This window comes from Eptatretus burgeri, chromosome 7, assembly GCF_056783735.1.
Source record: "Eptatretus burgeri isolate ZD-2024b chromosome 7, Ebu_testis_v1, whole genome shotgun sequence".
Taxonomy (NCBI): domain Eukaryota; kingdom Metazoa; phylum Chordata; class Myxini; order Myxiniformes; family Myxinidae; genus Eptatretus; species Eptatretus burgeri.
This window is the reverse complement of record NC_140967.1, coordinates 76,849,759-76,866,274: the sequence shown is the minus strand read 5'-3', so window position 1 is coordinate 76,866,274 and position 16,516 is coordinate 76,849,759. Positions and strand designations below refer to the sequence as shown.

General features: G+C 44.5%; 1 protein-coding gene across 4 annotated transcripts in view; it reads left to right on the top strand.

The window, feature by feature from the left end:
• LOC147023587 (uncharacterized) overlaps positions 1-16,516 on the top strand; it is a 134,023-nt gene that overhangs the window by 68,906 nt on the left and 48,601 nt on the right. For all 4 annotated transcript variants that reach the window (XM_085889107.1, XM_085889108.1, XM_085889109.1 and 1 more), the window contains one exon: positions 10,406-11,797. In XM_085889107.1, the coding sequence (XP_085745233.1) occupies positions 10,406-11,797 (1,392 nt within the window). The remainder of the gene's footprint in view (positions 1-10,405; positions 11,798-16,516) is intronic.

Here is a 16,516-nt window from a genome sequence, read left to right as displayed (position 1 = left end):
AGCTCAATGAAGCTGGTTAATTTTGTTACGTAACTCAATCTTTTTTTTTTTGTTCACTCAATATAATTCTCCAAATAATAGAAAAAGATAAGTTTAATGGTTTGGAAATATCACATTTTCTTGTGTATGTATGGAGGAGGGAACATAGCCTTGCTTGCTTAAAGTAAAAATAGGTATATCGGCTTAGTTAAAAGACTCATTATTTCTTTAAATTATCAGATTTCACAACAGTTGTCAACACTTATTTAGTCTGGACAATATCCGATCCTCAAAATGGAAACAATATTTCGATGATGTACTTTTATTAGTCCATGAGAGTATATCGTGGGAAATCGTATCATATAATGCATGAAATCACTCTAAACTCCTAATTTGAAAACTTGTATTACTTGCAAAAGCGATGTAGACAACGATTCAAAGCTATGATAAACAGGCATTCGATATGAGTGCGGAAAATGGGAGAAAAAAAACAACAACTTTATCGTTAAGAAATCGTTGCGGCCTGTTCCAAGTCAAGGCATGGTTGAGCAGGTCAAAAAACATGGCGGCTTCAGACCCCAGCGAGGTTACTCAGGAAACACCTAAAGACCCAGAGAGCAAGGTGGCCGAGGATCGCCTGATGAAGGATATAATTACATAATGCTGTTAATTATCTTCGAAAGGGGTGTTTTAGTTAATCCAAACACCCAATTTTTGCTTATGCACTTCCTTGGAGTTCCATTAGTGTGCATGTAAAGTTTCAGGCTGCTAGGTTTCATGGCTTTGGAGTTATGGAAGAGACACACGCTGACACACACACATTGACATGAATTAGTATAGATATATATTTGTCCAACAGGTGGACACTTAGTTCTGGCATACAAGTGACATATGACTCTTACTACTACTACTACTACTACTACTACTACTACTACTACTACTACTACTACATTAATGACCCAAATTAGACCCACCTTGTGGGGATGGCTAGGGATAGATTTTCTTTTTTTTTTCAATATTTTAATATATTTTTCAATTTTTTAATTTTTTGGCCCAAGTCTATCACAAACCTGTTGGCCAGGCCTGCCATTTGACTGGAGCTGATTAGGGGAGGAATTTCGAATTTATGGAGGTTGTCTGCCAAAACTCGCCGCCTCTTCACAAAATACAGTGGTGTATTTTCCGTCCACCAACTAATGCGAACAGACAGGACACCCAGCTTCATGTAAAGCTGAGGAATGGTGCACTTTGTGATTTAACTCACTGATAGTGAAACACTCTTTAATCGATATAGACGGGAATACAACCCAGACTGGACAGCTTAAAGGTAAGTATGCTACCTCTTCACTATCCAGTTGCACTTGATACACAATCCAAAGCAATGTGGGAATCACTTTTTTAAAAAATGTTTATATATTTTTTTTTGAGTGATGGTGTTCTCAGAATGACCTGTTTAAATGGAGATGTAAGGTTTATCAGAAAACTAGAATATAGACCCACTTCAATTCTTCAAATCATTTTTCCAAATTAAAGGTGAAATCATCATTTAAAAATAAAAAGAAAAATCTCAGCTACAAGAGCTGGTGGTGTGCTGTTCACACTAGGCATACACAACCCACTGACTTTTGTGCAGAACACGAGTATGGCAAACCTTTTCCTAACATTTCTATACTTCATCACGTAACACCCAGATTTTGTAATCGGTGGGTTCAAATTCATCATCTGATTCACTTGGTGGAATATCATTTTCATCGTATAGCATACATCTGACCTTGCCACAGCAATGTGAAAAATATCGCTGGGGAGCCAAATTTCATGATGACCAAGATTAAATGTCTTTCACAATTGATGTACCATTTGGTTTTTTTTATTTTTTTTTTTTTTTTTTTTTTTTTTTTTTTTTTTTTTTTTTGTATACCTTGGTCGAGGCTCGTATGAGAGCTAACACACAACTCACAGCAAGGAGGCATGAGACAAGAGGGGTGGGAGTGGAAGGGACAAAACATTGGGGAACAGACACAGGTGAATTGTGGAAGGGAGAGGGATGGGGATGGGACGGGGAACATGGCGAGGAGAAGATGGACATTACAGGGACTTTCAGGAAGGAAAGCAGGAGAATTGAAGGAAGTGGGCTTGGGTGGATTATCGGGGGTAGAAAAGATCGAGGATTTGGATGGGGGAAGATAAGAGGTGGTGGTGAACAGCTGTTTTGAAAGCCTGGAGGGAAGAATGGGAAAGAATAGAGTGAGGAAGTTTATTCCAAAGGCGGGAAAAAGAGGAATGAAAGAGTGAAGATGAGCAGTGATTCGTGATTTTGGTAGTTTTACCAGAAGGGGTTGTTGGCGGACCTTGAGCGCCCTGTGGAAATGTGGTTGGGACAAATCGCAGAGAGAGCAGGGGGGCAAGGCTGGAGAGGAGTCGGTAGAAGACAGAAAGACCACCGACCAACCTGCGGTGATTGAGTGAGAGGCCCAAAGACTCAGCTTCATTGCGGGAGATGCCAATGATCTTAAAAGCCCTGGTTTCGACAGCGTGAAGTCGAGAAAGGTGGGAGGCAGGAGCACCAGCCCAGAGGGGAGAGCAGTACTCCATCAGGCTACGGACAAAAGCTTTGTAAGTAGTCAGGAGCTCAAGAGGGCCGAGGAAGGACTTAGCACGACGGAGGATTCCCAGTCGGCGACTGGCTTTTGAGGCAAGGTTGGAAATGTGACTTTCCCAGGAAAGGTCATGGCAGATAGTGAGACCCAGAAGCTTGAAAGAAAAGACTTCTTCCAGAGGATTGTTGAGAAAGTGGATGGGGGGGTTTTGTAAACGGTCCTTTCGAAGAGACATAGTGAGAGTGTGAGATTTGTGTGGATTGAAAGACATGTTCCACGTGTTGGACCAGTTTGTGATTTTATCCAGATCTGCAGTGAGCGAAGAAGCTGCTGCTTGCCGGTCTGAGGGATGACAGATGGTACGGCAGAGGGTGGAGTCATCGGCAAAGAGAAATAGAGGATTTTCCAGAGAGTCCGAGATTTGGACTCATTTTGGACTCATCCGAGATTTGGACTCATCATTTGGTTTGGCTTGAATTTGCATATAGGTATTTTAATTGGCTGTTTCTGCACCTCATACCTCTGTTTCCATGATTTTTCATTCTCCATATTTATAGCTGGCAAGTACCACCTGTCGCTTTGCTGACGGGGATACTAAGAGAGAGGAGGGGTGGGGGAAGGGAAGGCAGTGTGAGGGGGAAGGGAAAGCAGCGTACGGGGCGCGACCGGGGAGAAAGTGCTTTCAGTCGTCGATTGCAAAAGCGAACTTGTTGCTGTTGCAGCTTTGGTTTCTTTGAATTTGCATTCTCAACCTTCACTAATAGGTGCTCTCTCTGGTGTTTGGTTTTCAAAAGTTTTAGCATATTGGCTGAATTACCGTGATGAGCAAGGTCTATTGAACACAGTGAGCCTGCAACTTTCGGACTGTCTTCTCTCACCTTCCCAAAATAGTTCCAAATTGGATTCTGGACTTTTTTGCACGACATGTTGTAAAAACTTTATCAGTTGATATATTGCCTACCCAGCAAAGCAATTGGCACATTTTTACCATCCAACTCCAAATGCCTTGCTATTTCTTGAAAAGGAACACACCATTGGGGCGTGTTTAGTTTGCAAGTGACTTGCTTTTGCTGCTATATTGCAAATGGACGCCCCATGGAGGTTCCTTTTTTCAATTACTGTAATACATTACCAGGCCATACGTAACCAAAACATGCCCAACAGGGACGAAAATAATTTTCCCCCCAAAAAAACAAAACGCTTCTTTCTTATGAAGTAAGAATTCATTGGAATTGTCGTCGATTCTGGTTCACTACTCTTCCTTTTTTGATTCCATGGTTGGAATTGAGTACTTTGGAATAAATTCCACCCACCACCAATAAGCACTCCAATGAAACGGCTGGCTGGGTCATACTAAACGCTGTCCAGAGATGTCCGGAGTATCAAATCATGTGTGAATTGGACAAATGAACATTTTATTTATTTACTTATTTATTTAATTTCTTGTTTTTTTTTTGCAGTAGGGACTGCTGCTGAGTTCAATTCCACAGTTTAAATTTTGAAATTCGGTTCAGGTTAAGGTGTTCAGGTGTGACTACAACTCTGGACATTTATAAGCATTTCAGCTGAAATGTGATAAGCTCTCAAATGTCTTAACCTGTTATAACCAATCGCTAATCACTTTCCAAGCCAGCGCGGTCATATTAAACACCGTCTGGAGATGACCGGAGTGTCAAACAATATCTGAATTGGACAAATGGACACATTTTTATTTTATTTTATTGTTTTTTTAACAGTCAGGACTGCTGCTAAGGTCAATTCTGCAGTTTAAATTTGAAATTTGGCTCAGGTTAAGAGATTCTAGAGCTTATCGCATGTGTGGGAATGAAATAAAGCCATGAACACTGATTTCTCTGGGTGTTTATAAGCATTGCAATGTATCCAGCGATTTAGAGGTATGATGATCAGGCATTTGATGATATGAGTGAGGAAAGTGAAACATAATTTCGTGAGCACTTTATTGTTAAGAAACTATTGTGGCCTGTTCCAAGTTGGGTTATTGTTGAGCGGTCTGAACAAAATGGGGAATTCAGACCTCAGCAGGCTGACTCAGGGGTTGACCAAGGATGATGCCTTGGAAACGATAATTAAATAAGGCTGTTTATTATCTTCAAAAGGGGTGTTTCAATTAACTCAAACACCCAATTTTCATTCACGCACTCTCTTGGAGTTCCCTTAGTATGCGTGCAAAGTTTTGGGCCATGAGATTTCATGGTTTTGGAGTTGTGGAGAACATGGATTGATGGACTGACATTTATTATCATTATTGAGATCGTATGTTCCCTTTTTATACGCCCGATATGTATATCGGGGCGTATTATGTGATATCGTCCGTCTGTCCGTTCCTGTCCGCACTCTAACTCCTAAAGTTTTCAACTTTCACGTTTCATATTTGGTACATAGGTACAGACTGTGGAGACGGTGTGTCGCGACATACGTTCGTCATCTAAAGTAGTTGCCATGGCAACCATGATGCTGTTTTCCATGTAGTAGCACAATTCTGTATTTACCTTCTTGTTCGGGCGTATATTGTGCTCACTTGCGCTCTTATTAATTTTAATTTTATTTTAAGACAAAGTCAATGCTCATGGAGGAGTTAGAACATACAACAGATCATGACGTAACAGAAGAAGAAAATGGGGGGGGGGGGGAGGCGGGAGCATGGAACTTACCGACAGCAGGGTTGAGGAACAACATAGAGGGTGGACAATGAGGGATAGGGGAGGACGCATGAAGTGGATACAAAAGCAAACTCTCAGGAAGGAAAGACTGGAAATGTGGGAATAGGTGGGCTTGGGGAGGGTTCGTTGGGGTATAAGAGATCATGGTCTTGAATGGGGATGATACGCGATGGTGGTGAACAGACGTCTTGAAGACCTGGAGGAAAAATGAGATTGAAGAGCTTGAGGTGGGGGGAAAAAAGAGGAATGAATGAGTGGAGGTTATCATTGATTTTGGTTGTTTCACAAGGAGCGGTTTTCTGGTGGACTGCGTGCACCCTCTAGAAACCTGGGTGTTGGGGGAGGGGGAGAGGTGAGACACAGCAGAGGGTGCAAGACCAGAAAGGAGTTCCTCGAAGACAGAGCACTCACCTGTCTGCAATGTGAAAGAGCTAGGTAGATTGATTTAGCTTCATTGTGAAAGATTGCAATGATCATGAAGGCCTTGGTTTCCTCAGTGTTGAGTTGAGTATGGTGCAAGGCAGGAGAGCCAGCCAAGAGGGGAGAACAGTACTCCATCAAATTGCAGATGAAAGCCTTGTAAGTGGATAAGAGTTCAGGTGTGCCAAGGAAGGACGTTGCATGACAGAGGATACCCAGTCTGAGACTGGCTTTGGAGGAGGCCAACTTTAAAATGTGGTTTGTCCAAGAAACATCATGGCTGATAGTGTGACCCAGACATTTGAGTGATTGAATTTCTTCCAGAGGAATGGTCAGATGGGATGTTTGCCATACAGTCCTTTCATAGTGAGAATGTGAGATTTATCAGGATTGAAAGATATATTTCAAGTGTTTGAGCAACTTGTGATTATATCAAGGTTAGATGAGAGGGAAGAGGCAGCTGCCTGTCTCTGAAGAAGGAAGAAATCAGCAAAGAGACGAGGATTTTTCAGCGAGACGGATTGGTGATGAAGATTCAGAACAGGGCACATATCACTGCTTTGTGGCACTCCAGCCTTGACAGGCCGAAGCGATGAGAGGATTCCACTGAGCTGTGTGTTGGATGCAAGAGTGGAGGAAGTCAGTAAGCGATGAGTGGAGTTTGCCTTGGATCTTAAAAGAAGAGAGTTTAGAGAGGAAGACGGAGTGCCACACTGTATCGAAAGCTTGAGATATGTCGAGGGAGACTGCCCTGATCTCCTATCTGACATTGAGGGCCTCCATCCATTGTTTGGCGAGTAGAAGTAGCATGTCCAATGTGGAGTGACCTTCTCTGAAACCAATTGATGATCTGAGCTGAAGCTGTTAAAGAAAAGGAATGATTTTATGTCCACTGCAGTGATGGATTCCAAGACCTTGCTGATGATTGTAAGTAAGCTGATAGGTCTGTAGTGAAGAGAATTGGTTTTTGCACCTTCTTTATGTAATGTGGTAATGCTGGCTGACTTCTAATCAGATGGAATATGACTGAGGCTAAATGACAAGATGAACAGGGCAGAAAGAGGATGTGCGAGAGCAGGTTTTTTGGACACGTGAGCTGATTTGTAGAATGTGAGTCGAGGATTGCGAAAAACTTCTCCAACTTCCACAAGTGCAAAGAAAACAAAACAAACAGTGCAGGAGTAGTTGGGTAGGACTGGGTAGGATGGGTACAAATGGAGGTGTTTTGGGGGGGGGGCAAGATTTGGAAGCAAACACAGAATTGATGCATTTGGCCTTCTTGCAAGTGGAGTCAGCTGTGGTGCCATTTGAAGTGATGGAATGGATGGAGAGGAAACATACTCCAGAGACAGTAATAACCAGACACCACCAGGTTTTGGAGGAGGGAAACAAGTTTGGAAAGTTCAATCTTTAACCCGGTCGAACTGCCTCTGCTCTCTCAGCCCTCTGACCTTTCCCAGCAATTATAGGATGCATGCTTTCTTAAAGTATCTTCCTCCTGGTTAAACTTCCAAAATCGAGGTTAATTACACACCTCATCATTTATCCCCTTGCTTCTCTGTCTGTAGAACCGCCTGTCCTATTCTTTCCTCCAGAGCTTCAAACAGACGGTGCACTGCCATCTCATTTTATTTCCCATTCTTTTCTCCAGTGTTGTGTTACCCCATTAACCCTAGCTAACCAACCCTCTTAATAGCATGTTACTGTTTCCTCTTTTCCTGTTGTTTCATTCCCTTGCTTATTGTGGCCAACTGTTGCTCCACTCTATTGGTTCGCAGGCGCCAGCAGTGACCACTATTTTTGTTGTGTCTGTCTGTTTGTGACTCTCTCCAGAGCATAGCTCCGTGACGTTTGATGCGATCTTTATGAAACTTGGACACAAGCTAGATATCATGGTCTAGTTGTGTCTTTTTGTATGAGGGGCATCCCACGCCCCTTGTGGGCGGAGCCACGCCCACTTGAACTTTTTATCCCGCCCCCCGGAGGGAGGGAGCGGGATATTGTAATCGTCTGGTTTGTTACTTAGGCCTAAGTCACATTTGCTCAACGGCGAGGATACGGCGGCGTACGCCCTCTGAATTGACAGAAACGTGCGGCAGCCGCAGAGTTTCTGCGGTGGCCTCAGGGTGGCCCTACGCCGTTTGGCTATCTTTTGCAGGCCATAGGGGTCGCCGTGGAATTATAGCGTGGAGTTATAACTTTTTTTCATTTCTACGTTCGCCGTAGCAATTCGACAAGCCGAAACAAAAGAACTGGTAAAAAAAAAAGAAAAAAAACCCCACTCGTTACCATCCGTCTGGCCGCACGTTCGCCTTAGGGCCCCCCTGCGGTCACCTTGCAGGCACCTTGCATCTGCCTTAAATTCTATGGCCGCCGCAGGAACGCCCTAAGGTCACCGTGCGACATCAAATCAAAGACCGTACAGCACCCCCACGTTTTCGGTCTCCACAATTTATAAATACGCCGTGCGGCTACCCGAAAAATAAAAACATATGTGACTGCTACATTGTGTGACCGTGGAAATATTGCGGCCGCCCTGTAATTGCTAGTGGCCGTAGATTTTGTAGACCCCACGGCCGCTGTGGCAAATGTGACTTAGGCCTTACGAAATCAAAATATTTCGTAAGTATATTGATGACTTCCGTCCTCTGTGTGTGTGTTTGTGTGTTTGCTTGTAGGCACGATAACTCGAGAACGGAAGAAGCTACCAATGTCAAATTACACCACGTGATTCAGGAGGGTGATGGCTAGCGCTGATTAGATTTTGGTCAAAATCGGTCAAAGGTCAAGGTTACAGTGAGGTCAAACATTCGATTTTTGATGGTTTTGTACAGAATCATCGTAGAAACTTCTGGTTTGCGTCGCTACCTTCTCTAGAGACAGCTTTTATTAGACAAGGTCAGAGGCCAAGTTGACGATTTCGTAAGTACCAGTCTATGACTTTGTTTGTTTGTCTGTCTGTCTGTTAGCAACTTTACGGCAAAACGGCTTTAGCAAACACTACCAAATTTTATCCACAGGTGGGCAATGAACCTTGGACGACCCCATTAACTTTTGGGTCCAATTGGATCAACGGTCAAGGACAAGATCACGAAAAGATCAAAATCGTTTTTCGCTCATAACTTTGTCAAAAATGATCTGATTTACTTCAAACTAAGCTTCTAGTGAACCTTATTCTATTTGTCACTTATAATCCTACCCATTCCTATAGTGAAAAATGCATATTTGTGAAGATCGGTAGGGTCCGAAGTTTTGGGGGTCAGGGTCATCGGGCAAAATTACAAATTTTCCATTACAAATCAAGAAAGGTTAGGAATATGCGTGTTTACTATGGAAGACATATATCAAGTCCTTTATTGGCTTTCATTTGACACCATGACCTTTGACCTTACGTGGCCTTGAAAGGTCAAAATCTTTTTCTTTTTTTTTTGATATCTTTTTTGATTCTTCGTCATATGGAGGTCATAACTTCGTCAAAAATGGTTTAATTGACTTCAAACTAAGACTAAAATATTCCTTATTCTATTCCTTATAATCAACATTCAGGTTAAGGATGTATCAAATTAAAATTTGATCCCCAAAATAACTTTATGCCTTAAATGGGTGGGATTTGTTGCACCTGGCATCACTTGTTTTGTTTTTTTTTCTCTCAATTTTTTTTCTCGCAATTTCATTTCCTAGAAGCTGTGCGTAATGTCCATAAGTACAACATATAAAAAAATCCGTTTTGATTTGGTCAATTTTGACGGAAGAGATAGGTTTTTACGATAGAGCTTCCTCAAAAGCTACCACTAACTCGATTGTACCAATCGTGGCATTGTTCAATAATGCCCGCGAACCATCGTCACCTCCAGGCTTGTTCATAACCTATATTACCTTGTTCTGACATGAGCCTCAATCTTGTAAAGAAAATAATATGAGGCCTTGTCATTCAGCATACACATTCATTATACATGCAGTAATTAGTGAGCAGGCTGTGGATAACATTGAGGAGTTTTTCATTGTTCATATGATTGTAGTATACTGTCTATGGCAGGTTATGTATATGTATATATATATATATATATATATATATATATATATATATATATATATATATATATATATATATATATATATGACCCCTCCCACACTCCTCCAGCTGAAGAAGCTGCATAAAGCAACCGAAGAAGACCTACGCAAGGTAAGTGCTATGCTGTTTCGAACCCTTCCCAGAGTTCCTCAACAACTATAAAAGACATTCACACATGAGAATCCCAATGCTACACACACCCACTGCTGTTGGACCGGTTTCATCGGATTTAGTTGATTAGGTGAGAGCTGATTCTAATGTGTCTACTCTGTGTGAACATTTTTACAGTTGTTGAGGAACTCTGGGAAGGGTTCGTAACAGCATTGTGCTTACCTTGCTTGCGTAGGTCTTCTTGGGTTGCTTTATTCAGCTTCTTCGGCTTGAGGAGTGTGGGAGGGGTCAATTGTTTATACAATCCTAGCCACCTGGGTCTAGTTGATTCGGTGAGAGCCGATTCTATTCCCTCCATTCCCAGGTGAAAGATATAGGTGGGTCTTTCTTTATTTACATAGATAGATAGATGTAATTTTTTTTTTAAAGGTGCATGCCTGTTATCACATTTTGGTGACGGTTCTTTAAAACTAGTCACGATTGAAAATTTTTCTTGCATTCTCTTGTACTTGTTTTTTTTAATTATTTTTTTTAATCTTTTTCAGTCACTGCTGAGGATGCTGAATTTTCGACAAAACTGTCGCATGGTTCTGCAAGTACGTTCGCTGCAGCCAGTGACCCAATGATGGCGTCACACAAAGTAACACAACCGAACACTGCTTCAGATTCACAGGATGAAAATTCCATTTCAGCCACTGTTCCCAGCTACATTGAGTTAAGCCAAGTGAAGGAGACCGATTCTCACAGAGTTGAGATGGGTGAACATGACTTGTTCAAAGGCTTCATTGGGAATGAAGGTCAAATAGAAAAGTTGCCATCATATGAGCCGTGGTCCACCTTTGAGACAAAGATTTTGCCAAACGAGGAAAACTACGGCACCTACTTGGTTACCAATGACGCCACCTCCAAAACCGAGCCTCTAGCAACAAAAGAACGTTCTTCCATTAGCGACTGGTCCACTCTTGATTCACTCGAGAGCACCCCAACAGATGATTTTGAAGTTACACATTCAAGATTGCCCATAATGCCTGTTGGTGCTTCTGAATTTGTGGAGAGTAAAGAACCGCAGCTTTTCCACTTGCATTCAGATAAGTCAGGTAGTGCATCACTAGAGCTTGGCTCAAAAGAGGAATGTGTCACTGCTTTAAATACATATCCAAGCCCAGAGGAAGATGGCATTAAATTAGACAGGATGTATTCTATGGAAAAAGTGGTATTTTTAGACAAAACACCATATTTGGATACAGATTCGGGCAAACAAGATAAAGTTGCAGAGAAGCCCGCATGCTCTGAAAACATCACTGTAGAAATTCACAGAGAGCCTTCAAGAACTGATAGCCACATGGACATGGACAGTTTAGATGGTCACCCTACCATTTATAACACTGGCTACTCAGAAGCTGAAACTATTTCTATCTCGCAAGAAAGTAGTCCTCTAGAAGAAGTGAGTCCGATGGTAGAAGAGGATCTGCCTGTGACGGGGGCTGAAGTCTTGCAGCATCAAGTTGAAGACCTTGATTCGGAGCAATCGGCAACATTGCGGGGACGCCACCAAATAGACGAGAATAATTTGAAATCTGATTTTTCTCACATGCAACGTGACCTTCATTTGGATACATTTCACCATCCACAGAGCAAAATGGAGAACCTTAGTGAACAGATTGGATTTGAGACTCGTAAACCTGCCTCTGGTCCTGCAGCGTCGTTTGCAACAATGATGTCTGATATCCATGCACCTTTAAAAGATGAAGATGGAGGTACAGAGCTTGCGGTCAAGAATGTCAACTTCAAGACTGATATTCAGGTCAAACCTTTTGCAGCGGTGGCACCTACACTTAGTGAAGTTGCAAATTGCAAAGTGAAAGAACAGCAGGAAATGTTGAATAAGAATTGGGCCAACCTTGATGATGAGATGGAAACTGAAACTGTCTCCACTGGTAAGTTATTCTTCTTCCTTCAAAGACAAAGTTTACAGATTATTCTGCACATCTTGTGGGTCCTTTACTTAGTGTGACTAACTCTTTTGCAGATTTAATTTAAATTTGGTGTTCTCACCTCAATTACAGATGTTGAAATTCTTCTTTGTAAAATTTTCTCCTCAAAATATGGAGACTGTGTTGATTTGTTTATAGTATTGATATCCTTTATTTGTGACATTTATTTCTTTATAATTACAACAAAAATCTTTCTCTGGTTTCTCCCGTGATCCTAAATTGCCAATGTTCTCAAGCTTCGCCTTTATCCACACAGGCTTTCCCATTTTATTTTAAAATTGACACTATTGTCCATAATGTGAAAGAAACTGGATTTAGCTTCAACTTTTATTTTGTGGTTAAAATATTGTCGTGTTAGGTTAGCCAGGGCAGTGAGGTTATATTGTTGCGAATTTGGAAGCTTACTGCACACAACAGCCAGGTCCTATAGATCAGTTATATCGGTATGTATGTGTTTCTAGGTAGGGTCCTGTCCCGTGTTTAATGGGGGATTAATTGTACGTGCGCTGTGAATTATTTTATAGTTAGGATTTTTCCACCAACAACGACAACAATGCCCATCTTCGTTTCTTCACCACCAACAACTACAGCTACTACTACTACAACTACTACATCCACTACAACAACGCCACCTTTTCGCACTCGACCGGTCGCCATTACGCACATGTTTTTGGCTGAGGACGTGGGCGAAGCCTTTGTCGCCTCGGGTCGATGTTCTGCTCCGAGGAGGGGCAGAGAGCTTTTCCTCCAGCAAATGAGTGGAGGGCGAGCTCCACACGTGCACCCCAGCCAATCGGGAGGCCGCCACAAGTCACCTGACAACCCACCGTCAAATCAGGAGGGGAGTGGCAGGGGGAAGAAGCCCCTCCCTCCTCAAGAAAGACGAGAGGACGGCAGTTCAGAGGATCGTGGCGATTGCGGCAGACGGTCGGAGATTAGCTTGGTCTGGACCAGTTTTTCGGGAGACCGTGTGATCGTAGCGACTGAGGAGGGTTCTGCAGATGGTCGTGGTAGTGGTTGGAGCGGTCTGCGGTACTTTGGAGGGCAGGTTTGGTAGTCGAGCAGCCAGGATCCTAAGCCGTGGACTTCGGGTCATGGGTTCGAGTCCCACCAGTGGTTCGGAGTCGGTGTGGCCGCACGAAGTGGACAGATACCCCAGCCCGGCTTGACCGAGATAGACCCATGGGGTCCAGTTCTTTTGGGTGTGTGCGTGTGTGTCCGTGGGCCCCGTCTGTTAAGCAGAGCTGTTTAAGTGTTTTATTTTCATATTACATTTATTTTATTCGTGATAACTCTGCCCTGTATCTCCTCTCTCTGATTATTGTTATTGTTACGGCTGTGGAAATTGACAGAACACCATAAAGGTCCCTAGATCAGTTAGGCTGATAAGTCCGTGTCCAGATAGATTTACCCACCGTTGTTTAAAGGGAACTATTCATGTTAACAGGGCTGTGATCTTTGAGTTAGCCGTTATTCTTTACTATCGTTATTTTGGACCAACCACGTCCACCACCAGCATCTTTCTCAACAACCGCTTTACAACAACCACCACCACCACCATCACTCTCAACAACTGCCTTCCACCACCACAACCACACCTGCCTCTCACCAAACCACGCCATCCTCACCACTTCGCCAGCAACCGTCAACATCTCCACACCACAAACATCGCCTCACCTTCGTCTCCGAAACGACGCCATCTTTGCGCCAGCCGCGGCGAGTCCACATGGAGCGGCATCGCTGCAGGCCAACGCGGGACGTTTGCTCGTCGGATCAAGCTTGGTGATCTCGCGCACGTCCACTTTCCGCGCAGAGGTCAGAGGCGATTGGATCGAGAGGCTTGGTGATCTCGCGCACGTCCGCTTTCCGCGCAGAGGTCGAGGATCGGAGGGCAAACCGCGTCTCACCAGCCCTATACAAGGACGAGCAGAGCGCCAAGATCGCGTTCGAGTTGGGTCGAGTCGAGTTGATCGGTCGGCCTGAGTCAGTCTGGAGAGGTCGGGGAGTCGGGAGGAAGCCAGAAGCCAAGGAGCTGCGTGGAAGTCTGGGCTCGTGGCGGAGTCGGGAGCTTGGAGCTTGCGGTCGGTGGAGAGTCCGGGCGTCGTGAAGGAGACGCGTTCTGGAGGCGCAGCCTTGCCTGCTATTTCGCGCGGAACCGCGCGTTCGTGTGGAGAGAGCCGGAGAGAGCTCGCCAGCCAGCGACAGGCGGTCCGAGGTGATCGGGCTTCGGCGCAGTTCGATCATCACTGAGGGACGGACGGGTTCTTACAGAGCATCAACTCTAAGAGAGCAAAGACCCGTTCGTTCCTCTCAAACGAGTTGCCGACTGAGACCGAATCACCCGGCTGCTTGGCAAGGCCCGAGCTCGACCGTGGATACGCGAGCTGCCGTGGGGAAGGAGCATCACAGGTCGCCCAAGCGCGTTCGTGTGGAGAGAGCCGGAGAGAGAGCTCGCCTGCCACACGGAAGGCCCGAGCTCGACCGCGGCTACGCTCACTGCTGTGGGGACGGGACGTCGCTGGTCGCCCAAGCCAGACACCACGAGGGTGCAGGTAACCTGCAACGGTCTCGTGGGACTCGTTCGGTCTGCCAAGTCCCACGCCATAAAGACCCAAGAGGTCCAGTCTGACCCCATTGCCTTTGATGGGGTCTTTTTCCTGCTTTTCTTTCGAATGAATGTTGTGGCGCCGAGTCCCATAAGTAAAACTGTGTAAGTGACTGTACATTAATAATTACTTATAGACGGTTGTAGCGCTTTGTCTTGCCCACGTGCCGTGCCCCATTCATTGCTTGTTCTGTATACTTGTATGTTGGTGTTTTTGAATGACTGCATGATTGTTCCTGCATACGTAGAGTAAATAAATGTGCTGGTTTAAATGTAAACCTGTTCGTTGCGTCCATGCCCCCATTGAAATGCCATCTTGTATTGCGGAATATTAGTTGGCTTTTAAATAGCCGGTAAAGTGATCGGGTCCAACGGGACTGCGCGATATTACCCCGCTCGGTTATCCCAAAAGGAAGCAGGCTGCTTAAGCGGCTCATTTCCAAACGGTCCCGTTGAGGTACAACCTCTCGGTAACCTACCTGCGCAAATAATTAGGTAAATTGAAGATTTGGCGATCGGACCCTGTAGCGTGGGTAGGGTACGGACAAGGTTGTGGTGGGATTGAAAACCCATCCGTGACTGGTTTCTGACGCTATTGCAGAAAGTCACGACTGGATTGTCCGTTCGGTGGGCGAACCGGCTGCTATTGATGAAACGCGGTCGTTCGCATGCCGGGCGGCCGCGAATACTACAACATTATAAATAAATATCCCTTTTGTTAAATGTTCCAGCTCGTTTCTGTGTTTCTTTCATTGGCTTAGCACGCTGTGTTTTGAGATAACGAGGGTAAATTGTTCATTTGATCCGGCGCGGCTCTGGTAACTCCGCTCGGTTATGTCGGATCCGAGTCGTTACCTGCGATTCTTATCAGACAGAGTCGGCCGAGGGTGTGGTTCCCCGGTAGTTGGACTGCGTGGGTATTTAGGTATATTGAAATTAGGCAATTAACCCTACCCCACGCCATCGAAGTATTTGTGACCACGGTCCTTTAAGTGACCCGTCGGCTCTAGAGTTATCCGGAGTGACGACATAAATTCTGGGTGTTTTCTGGGAGACAGCTCTACTGCTCCACCTAGCGGTCATGCTCATCACCGATACCCGGCCCCACAACAATATCCCACTCACCTGGATGGATAGCCGAACGGTTATACCTTGGAGGCAAACAGCCGAGATCCTTGGAGATTATAGCGCGTGTGGGGTGGAAAACAATGAGGACATTTACCATGGGTACCCACCAGAACGGAAGCACACGGGTTTATCCTCGAACCCACAACAAATGGGAAAATACTGTATATTTAACAAATGAGGGTTGAATGAACATAAATCAAAGCGTCAGGTAAACGAAAGCCTACTTTGAGATGTCTCCACTCGGTGACAAAAGCCAACAAGGGGGAAGATGATAATATAAGAAATCCTTCCCTTTATTCTGGCACTTAGCTGTGTGTCCGACGTCACTCCAATCTCACCACCAGGCCCGCTCACCGCAAAGGGCGCCGCCTTTCTCCTTGACATACAATGGGACGGTTGCTGAGGCTATCGCTGAGATACGCTCTTCTTCTTCTGTCCTCCTCAGAAACATACCAACTTCACAATCCAGCCAAACAGTCAATGGTTAGCGTCTTATTTCAGCACGTGAACGAATTCACGCCAGTACGAGACCGAGAATCGGCAGCTTTCTCGTCATGTCGAGAAGAGCAAGCAAGAGAGGCGTCCTTCTCTTCTGACTGCCGTCTCCCTTCTCTGTCTTTCCTCTTATGTCACATTGACCAATCAGCCTCGGGGGGCGTGACCTGCCGGTTGTTAAAACGTCGTTCCTTTTTATAGCCGGCTTTGTAAATGAAAAAAAAAATTAGGAAAAGGTCACAGGACAATCACATACTGGGAGAAACTAGCCTTAAACCCTCTGTAGTTAACACAGCGCCACCCCTTTTTGGTGACACATAACAATGTTAAGCTGACCGTTTTCCCTATTTAATTTACATCGAGATGACTCCTGCCCATTTACGGACCCTACAGTGTTTATGTTGCAGAATCCAAGGCCAGATCCACAGCTTCCC